The 9428-nt window shown below is 43.3% G+C and overlaps 1 protein-coding gene across 3 annotated transcripts in view; it reads right to left on the bottom strand.

Moving 5' to 3' along the window:
• Positions 1–8714, bottom strand: part of plcd3a (phospholipase C, delta 3a) — a 29456-nt gene extending 20742 nt beyond the window's left edge. The window contains exon 1 of one of the 3 annotated variants that reach the window (XM_076995710.1): positions 8575–8714. In XM_076995710.1, the coding sequence (XP_076851825.1) occupies positions 8575–8662 (88 nt within the window). In that variant the 5' untranslated portion in view covers positions 8663–8714. Of the gene's footprint in view, positions 1–2104; positions 2278–8509 lie in introns of those variants that run through there. The other 2 variants (XM_076995711.1, XM_076995712.1) reach the window with 2 other exon arrangements.
• Positions 8715–9428: the final 714 nt, after the last annotated feature.

The raw sequence follows: 9428 nt of genomic DNA, 5'->3' as shown, positions 1-9428 counted from the left end.
GTGTGTGTGTGTGTGTGTGTGTGTGTGTGTGTGCATATGTGTGTGTGCTAGTATTTTTGCTGTTGCATTAGAAATAAACTTTGGATAAACTTCTAAGAGAGAAGAAATGTGTGATTTAATGAAGAGGTTTCAGCTAAAGAGTTGAGAGTAGGACAGCTATGTAGTCAAATGTGACTCTGAATCTGCACCTCTCTGTGATCCTGCACCTCATAGTGAATCTGCAGGATGCTTTAAGGACTTAAGGACTTTAAGACAGCACTTTAAACCTGCTGGGGACTGGGACTTAGGGCTGTCGCGATAACCGCAGTATAGCAATACCGCGCTATTGACGAGAAAATCGCAACGTACGGGAATTAACCGCAACAACCGCAATATTTGTGTTTTTTCCCATGCGAGGGGAAAGTGCCTGTGCAAGAGTTAAAGTCATTTTCCCATCAACCCCCTGTTATCATCCGGTGCGGCTGATCAACAATCCGTCTCCTTTTTTCAAAGATGGAAACTACGGCAGATGCTCTGGTCAAAAAACAAAACGCGACTTTGCCGGTTTGAGAGCATTTCGGGTTCAAGTCAAATCCACGCAGATCCACTCGCCTGGTGGCGCGTCAATGAGGCTAGATTTCCTCTGCTCTGCAAACTTGCCCGCAAGTACATGTGCATTTGTGCAACAAGCACACCATCAGAGCGAGTTTTTAGTACTGCCGGGAATATTGTTAGCCCTTTCCGCTCCTCACTGAAACCACATAAGGTGAATATGTTGGTTTTCTTAGCGCGCAACAGGGACGTGACAACTCAGGTTTAAGCTGAGATGTTATTCTTCTGGTTAAGGAAAGATTTCGTTTTATTGATTTATTTATTAAAATCTCTTTTTGTGTTTAAAATCTCGTTTAAAATATTTACCCTACACTTTTAAGAAAGCGAAAGAGCATGGGTTCTTACTGCATCTCATTTGACTTCTGTGTTCTCTATTTGACAATAAACACATATTTAACTGCTCTTAAAACTGTGTCTTCTTCTTTAAAAACAATAAGAACCCCTTTACAATAAAAACAATAAAACAATTATATAGCTCTAAAATTAAGATTTTAGACGACAAATGACGCATATCGCGTCATACCGCATATCGCGGTGTTGAGCCACCATAAATAACCGCAGGGGAAATTCTTTCACCGCGACAGCCCTACTGGGACTGGGCCCAGAGAAGGCCCAGGCACAGAGAGTATCCAGTCCGCTGACAGTTCCCTGACATCTAGACTCTAGACTTTTGTGTGTTTGTGTGGGTGTTTACAAGGTCCTGCCTAACGGGCTTTGTCTGTTTGCCACAGCAAGACATCTTGGCTGACTAGCAACAGTGCAAAATAATGAAAGAATGCCAGGGGGTAGGAGAGAGAGAGAGAGAGAGGACAGAGAGAGAGAGGGAAAGAGGGGGTAGGAGAGAGAGGGGCAGAGAGACACAGAGAGAGATAGAGAGACAGGGAAAGAGGGGGTGGGAGGGGGAGAGAGAGAGAGATAGAGAGAGAGAAAGAGAGAAAGAGTGAGAGGGGGAAGAAGGGGTTGGGAGAGAGGGAAGGGGGCAACTTCCCAGGGGTTGCATATATTGCCATGACAACACTGCATCACACCACTGAGAAAATACTCTTATATATCCATGAAAGCCACTTAAGACCTTTCACACCCGAACAATTTACAGCACATCAACAGGGACTTAAAACAGAAGCCTTCTCCCAAATGCCCAAATTTAGTTTCTGTTTGAATATCAGGGACAGTGCACCATTACTGGGGTTTAGTGTTCGGGAAAAAAGACCACCATGTAGAAGAGAGAGAGAAAGGGTTTTTCAGATCTACATGTAACACGGTTAAAAACAACAAGGTAACCGGAATGTTCTCCAGCAAACTCCGACTGATTCATGCTTGAAAAAACACTTCACAAAATAAAAGGAAGATGCATAAATACATTCATTCATTCAAATTCATTCATTCATATTCATTCATTCAAATATATCACACACAATATGCCACTCTGAGCACAGGACACTACGATAAGCATTAACAGTAAGCATGACACCTTCCAGAGAAAAACACTGCATGCACTTTAAATGACAAATACCCCCAGAACTGGCAGAAGTCCAACACACGAGTGCCTGGGGTGTCTCATCACTGTGGTAGCACCTGCTGAAAAGCCTACAGCACTCCACAGACCAGCCATGGAAGAAACAAGATCACACGCAAATACACACTCGCAAACAAACACCTGCAAACACACACCCGTAAACGCACACCTGCAAACACACACCTGTAAACACACACCAGCAAACACACAGCTGTAAAAAACACCCTCAAACAAACACTCATAAACAAACACCCGCAAACAAACACCTGCAAACACACACCCATACACACACACACACCTGCAAACTCACAGCTGTAAAAAACACTCTCAGTCAAACACTCATAAACAAACACCCGCAAACAAACACTGAGACCATTGTGAAGCTCATTTAAAACAGGTGATTGTGATTAGTTGCACAGGTGATGGTGATTAGGTGCCCAGGTGATCAGAATTCTGGTGATTCGTAACAGGAGACACTATGGGTGTGTGTGCGCAAGTGTGTGTCAGTGGGCACATCCCTCTGGGTGTGTGTGCGAGTGTGTGTCAATGGGCACATCCCTCTGGGTGTGTGTGCGAGTGTATGTCAGTGGGTACATTCCTCTGGGTGTGTGTGCGAGTGTGTGTCAGTGGGCACATTCTTCTGAGTGTGTGTGCGAGTGTGTGTCAGTGGGTACATTCCTCTGAGTGTGTGTGCGAGTGTGTTTCAGTGGGTACATTCCTCTGAGTGTGTGTGCGAGTGTGTTTCAGTGGGTACATTCCTCTGAGTGTGTGTGCGAGTGTGTTTCAGTGGGTACATTCCTCTGGGTGTGTGTGCGAGTGTATGTCAGTGGGTACATTCCTCTGAGTGTGTGTGCGAGTGTGTTTCAGTGGGTACATTCCTCTGAGTGTGTGTGCGAGTGTGTTTCAGTGGGTACATTCCTCTGAGTGTGTGTGCGAGTGTGTTTCAGTGGGTACATTCCTCTGAGTGTGTGTGCGAGTGTGTTTCAGTGGGTACATTCCTCTGAGTGTGTGTGCGAGTGTATGTCAGTGGGTACATTCCTCTGAGTGTGTGTGCGAGCGTGTTTCAGTGGGTACATTCCTCTGAGTGTGTGTGCGAGTGTATTTCAGTGGGTACATTCCTCTGAGTGTGTGTGCGAGTGTGTTTCAGTGGGTACATTCCTCTGAGTGTGTGTGCGAGTGTGTGTCAGTGGGTACATTCCTCTGGGTGTGTGTGCGAGTGTATGTCAGTGGGTACATTCCTTTTTGAGTGTGTGTGCGAGTGTGTGTCAGTGGGTACATTCCTTTGAGTGTGTGTGCGAGTGTGTTTCAGTGGGTACATTCCTCTGAGTGTGTGTGCGAGTGTGTTTCAGTGGGTACATTCCTCTGAGTGTGTGTGCGAGTGTATGTCAGTGGGTACATTCCTTTTTGAGTGTGTGTGCGAGTGTGTGTCAGTGGGTACATTCCTTTGAGTGTGTGTGCGAGTGTGTTTCAGTGGGTACATTCCTCTGAGTGTGTGTGCGAGTGTGTTTCAGTGGGTACATTCCTCTGAGTGTGTGTGCGAGTGTGTTTCAGTGGGTACATTCCTCTGAGTGTGTGTGCGAGTGTGTTTCAGTGGGTACATTCCTCTGAGTGTGTGTGCGAGTGTGTTTCAGTGGGTACATTCCTCTGGCTGGCTGCCCAATGGCCTGTGATACTATAGGTTCTACTTTAAAGCATTGCACTTACAAAACCTAAATATCCTTCAGTGGCCAATAGTTATTTTTAATGATTTAAATGATTTTAAATAATTCTTTTAAATGATCATGACAAATATGTCATGACATAACCCTTTACCACATGCAGGAAGCTTTGGCTTGCCAGCAGTCACGTTGTCACAGCATTACTGCAGGCCAAAACAGTCTGAGGGTCTGAACACCCACAGCTGTGTGTTCAAGCCCCAGCAATGCAGGGTGTGGATTCTGGTGTCTGAGGGAGAGATATTCTCTCGCCTTACTGTTTGTTCTCTCTCCTTCTCCCGTGGTGCACCCTATGCCAAGCGTGTACGGTGCCCCAGTTATTCAGCATCCAATAAAATATTTAAAGGAGCTCGCCTGTGGGTTCTAGTCCTACAATCGGATCTGCACACCACATAATTTCCACATACAATAGACTAATTTCTTCATGCTTAGATTGTTCTGCACTAAAGCAAGAACAGCAGTGGCATGGACACTGTGAGTCCCATAGACTTTGTGAGTCCCATACACACTGTCAGTCCCATAGACACTGTGAGTCCCATAGACACTGTGGGTCTCATAGACAGTGTGTCCCATAGACACTTTGGGTTCCATAGACACTGTGGGTCCCATGGCCAGATAGCAGTTTATGCTTCCAACCCTTCTGTCTGTTATTAGCCTTCAAAATTAAATCAGCCTATTTCTACAACAACAGTGTTAATTTCGTTGACGAATAATTTTCGTCATAGTTTTCGTCAACGAACCTTTTTTTCATGACGAAAACGAGACGATAACTAAATTAAAACTATACGAAGGGATAAAAACGATGACGAAATTAAAGGACATTTTCGTCAACGAATAAAACGAGACGAAAATATTGGCCAGCGACGACATTCAATCAGACCTGATTTAGTTTTGTGAAAGGTAGGGATAAGTTAAGAAGAGATCCAACCGTAACTACTTTAGCGTACACGGAAAGGCGGGACAAACCGGGTAACCATCCAATCAGAACTAACGTCTTCACATCGCGCAGAACCCGTTAGAACAAAACCAGCCCGTGAACTGTGGTCACTCATGAAATTAAACTCGAAGTTAACTCGACAATGTCAGCAGGGAGAAAGATGAGCGGCGATATATGGACACATTTCTCCTTTGACTTTGAGAAAAACAAGATGCTGTGTAAACCATGAGGAATTATGATGTCGGGACAAATACGACAAATGAAACGACATCTGCGGGCTATGGCATTGTTTTACGGCGCCCAGTTTTATATAGAATGTAATATGCATTGTTCATAAACTCCATATGTTTTCAGGTAGAGCGGACCTACTGGTCATCAATGTTTTGTTATTGTTATGCTCAATAACTATAAGTTCAGGTCAATAGAGTTGTTTGGAAATTTGTTTTTGTATATATTGCACATACAAAAAATAATATTCTGTAACTGGTTAATAAATGTTTCATTTTGTGCAAGTGTATATAATGACTACTACACCATTTATATTTTAGTCAACTAAATTATTTTGATATTATTCGACTAAATTCTAATGATAATTAGTCGACTAAAACTAGACTAAGACTAAAAACAAATCAATGACTAAATTATGACTAAAACTAAATTACATTTTAGTCAAAAGACTAAGACTAAAACTAAATCAAAAATTGCTGTCAAAATTAACACTGTACAACAAGGACCTTTCAAAATGAAGGTAGAAATGCGGAATCCATCAATCCATCAAACAGTCACTAAACTCACTAGGAACCAGACACCAGTACAGTATCTAAATTAGGAATCAGATATCAGCATAGATATCAGCACAGTATTAGCACAGTATCTCTTGAGGAACCAGAAACCAATATAGTATCTAAACTAGGAACCAGACACCACTAAAATACCTAAACTATGAACCAGATGCACCAGTAAAGTACCTAAATTACAAATCAGACACCAGTACAGTACCTAAACGAGGAACCAGACACCAGTACAGTATCTAAATTATAAATCAGATACCAGTACAATACATAAACGAGGACCCAGACACCAGTACAGTATCTAAATTACAAATCAGATACCAGTACAATACCTAAACCAGGAACCAGATGCCAATACAGTACCTACACCAGAAATCACATACAAGTACAGTACCTAAACTAGGAACCTCACTGAAGCTGCAGTGTTCCAATGTAACTTAGAATTATTGCTAAGCAAACTGAATCAAACTGAATCTGTGATTAGGAAGTTCACCACCGTTAGCTAGTAAGGCATTAGTTAGCAAGGCATTAGCTAGCATGGCGTCAGCGTGAAGAAAATGCCTGCAGATTAAACCCACGAGCTAAACTTAACATCAGCAACAAAGCTGTGGTGTTGCAGCCAAGAAGATCTTGGCAGGTACTCCAAGAGGCCAAGGAGAGGACTTAACACTTCTCCTAGCAACCGGCTTCAATGGAGACTCTAGCCCAACCCACACCAGTGTAGCCCATTTAAATGTAAAAAAGAGTTCGACAGCACCCAGTGGTTGTAGAACATCAACCTCAGTGAAATGGTGGCGTTCCAAATGCTCAAGCATCTGTGTCATCCAGATTTAGGAGGCTGTCCTCTGGGCACTGATTACGTACGGCAGATGTGTGAGCAGTCTTTGTTTTGACTAGCTTCATCTGTCACTGCATCCACAATGCTATGGCACACCGACATTATAATCAACAACTGACGGAGTAATCTTGACATTTGCCCACGTTACAGTGAGGAAGCTACTCCAATCACAGCAGAAGAAAGAGAAGGTGGAGCACGAGAAGTCAGCAGGGGGCCACCGGCCTCAGGAAGCACAGACTAAAGAGGAAACAGCTAATACAAGTAAGCAGGATGAGAGGGTAACAGATAGGGAGGGGCTAAAAGATGTGGGAGGAGAGAATGAGAGAGAGAGAGAGGGGCTGATAGATGTGAGAGGAATGAGAGAGGGAGGGGCTGAAAATGAGGGAGGAGAGAATGAGAGAGGGAGTGGCTGAAAAAAGGAGAGGATAATTAGAGTTGAAAAAGAGATGGAAAAGAGGAGTGCGTAGGTGTGGATGTCATACATGGGTGAGCAAATGCACACACATGCACACACACACATACATACACACACACATGCACACACACACAAATGCACACACACACACACACACACACACACACACACACACAAATACACACGCACATACAAGCCCAACCAACATTTAAACAAAAGTTTCTAAACCAAAGTCTCATGTAGGCTTTAATCAGTCACCTAACCCAGGGTAAATGATGCAGTAGTCTATTATCACCTCTGCTGTGAAGAACACGCACAGCCCACAACGTTCAGGCTATGATCACCATTGCCGGGATAATAATAGCCTCAGTCCTGTTTTCGAGGTGATGTGTGATACCTTATGACTGAACTGAGATGAGCTGATCTCATGGTGTGTTTATTCATTACAGTGTTAGTGCTGGATAAATGTGCTGCTTTTGTTTTTGTGAGCACTACCAACTTCACATTCAGCATCCAGGGAACAGAATGCACAAGGTCCGATTAATAAGAGAAATATTATCATAAGCACCAATCGTGACACAGTGACACACTGCTCCCACTCCCCAGGTGAACATTGTTCAACTATGAATTCTCCAGATGGACTCACCAAACCCTGAGACTTTGAGCCATTGCATGCACACTCATGCATAGTACTACTTCTGTTAAAGGGCTTTAAAAACATGCTTCCTAACTACCAGCGTAGAGTTCCGAACAGCAGGGGTGGACATACCTGGATTGGGCCGGACTGGTTTGCTATATATAAATACTCAAGGGGGAAACGCTGCACATACGTAAAACATTTCTTTGCAGACATCAAATTTGCCATCAATACTGATCACACGCACCAATGACGTACATTACCGTTAACCGGCAGTTCCGGGTCACCACATTCAATATTTCAGACTGCAGTGCGCTCTGTGACAGCTGTTCTAGCTGTAGAAAATGATTTGGCCATTGTATTTTTTGACTTAAAGTCATTACGATTCAGCGTCTTTGCACGCACTAAAGATTAATGCGCCCAGTCCTACAAGACAGTCACTATATTTGCTTGCATGCCTTGGAATAACCCTAGACCTGCACCAGAGCCTGTGTTAGATTCGTAGAACGCTTGGCAACAGTTTCCAGTAAACGCATGTCTTTTAGGATAGGATTAGGGTAATGTCAATTAAATCTGCAGCACACAAGCAGTTAGGTTAATAAGACATTGGTATGGTTAACTGGACGTGATCGCTGTTATAATGTTCGTTTTGGTCCCGCTCAGCCTGAGAACTTTTTCATGCTAATCAGATTACGGAAATTCTCCACAAACAAACAAACAATACAAACGCGCGAGTAACACTTTTTCACTTTTCACGTCACTTTAATAACATTTAAGTTGTCCTACAAGTTTTAGGATAACGCTTATAGTGGCTCAACTCAACGCAACACTGACTTCTCGTTTGCAAAGACGGTTTAGAGCACATCTAGTAAATACTCCACAAGTTTATGGTTTTTATATGTTGTACATTTAATTATTTTGATTAAACGAACTTAAGATCTGTTAAGTTTACGTTAAGTAAAGCTGTTATAAACCTTTCGCAGTGTTATTTAGATACTTATTCTGTACATTACATACTAGTTTACTTCTTGCACAACCAGACGTCGTTACGCTTGGCTACACACTGCACCTTATAAGAACCATCAGAGCCATATTTGCCGCTTGTTCGGTCCGGACCGGTTCGCGTCCTCTCACCCAGTCTCCGCAGAGGGTCCACGGGCTTGGCCCCGGCAGTCTCGCGCTCGCTCTGCGAGACGGACACTTTCTTTATTCTTCCCAACATGGCACGAGCTCCCGTCGTTCCACGGTTCCCAATTGGATGTTTTCCTTAAGATACGTCCGTCTGGTTTGAAGAAAACGCCTTTGAGAAATGAAGAGCAGTCGACTAGAAGTGACCTGTTATAAGAGCGTTTAAGACACATGAATCACAGCGCTGCGTTGCTGTAAGAGGCATGACGCGGACGCCGTAAGAGTGAAGTACACTTGGACGGATGTTGGACGGAGTTTCTAAAAGCGCAGCGTAACTCGACTCCAACGGTAAGGCGCTAACGCCCCCTGCATAATGGAAATCACAGCCGCTCGCTACGCGGCCGCTTTGTGCGTATGCACATTTAACGCTCTTATCAAACTTTTTGTTATCACTATTATGCGGCGTCATTAATATTACTACATTTAAGACTAAACAAACGTAGGAAATGCATGCACATGTAAGCTATACTGTAGGTATTACAGTAGTACTGAATTTATTACCTTCACCCCTTCAAAGTAATAACGCGGAGGTTTCCTAAGACTAGATTATATCGCAGGCCGAATTTGGTATTACTTTTATATGTGCATATCGTCTTTAATGGTATCCCTCAAAGTTGTTAAACTCTAAACAGCATCTTGGGTCAAAAATAAAACGGTGCAAAACTTTGGCTAAAATAAGGACTGCGCTGCCTGATGCATTTGATGCTTCGCTTTTCCTCGTGTGCCGCTTAGTGGTGACCTGAAGAATCGTAATTGCATCGCCAAGACTTTTCTCTGACGTGAGAGAAATATAATAAAAA

Source organism: Brachyhypopomus gauderio, chromosome 2 (genome assembly GCF_052324685.1).
Source record: "Brachyhypopomus gauderio isolate BG-103 chromosome 2, BGAUD_0.2, whole genome shotgun sequence".
NCBI classification, from domain to species: Eukaryota; Metazoa; Chordata; class Actinopteri; order Gymnotiformes; family Hypopomidae; genus Brachyhypopomus; species Brachyhypopomus gauderio.
The sequence above is the reverse complement of the archived record's forward strand: the minus strand, read 5'-3'. Positions and strand labels throughout refer to the sequence as shown.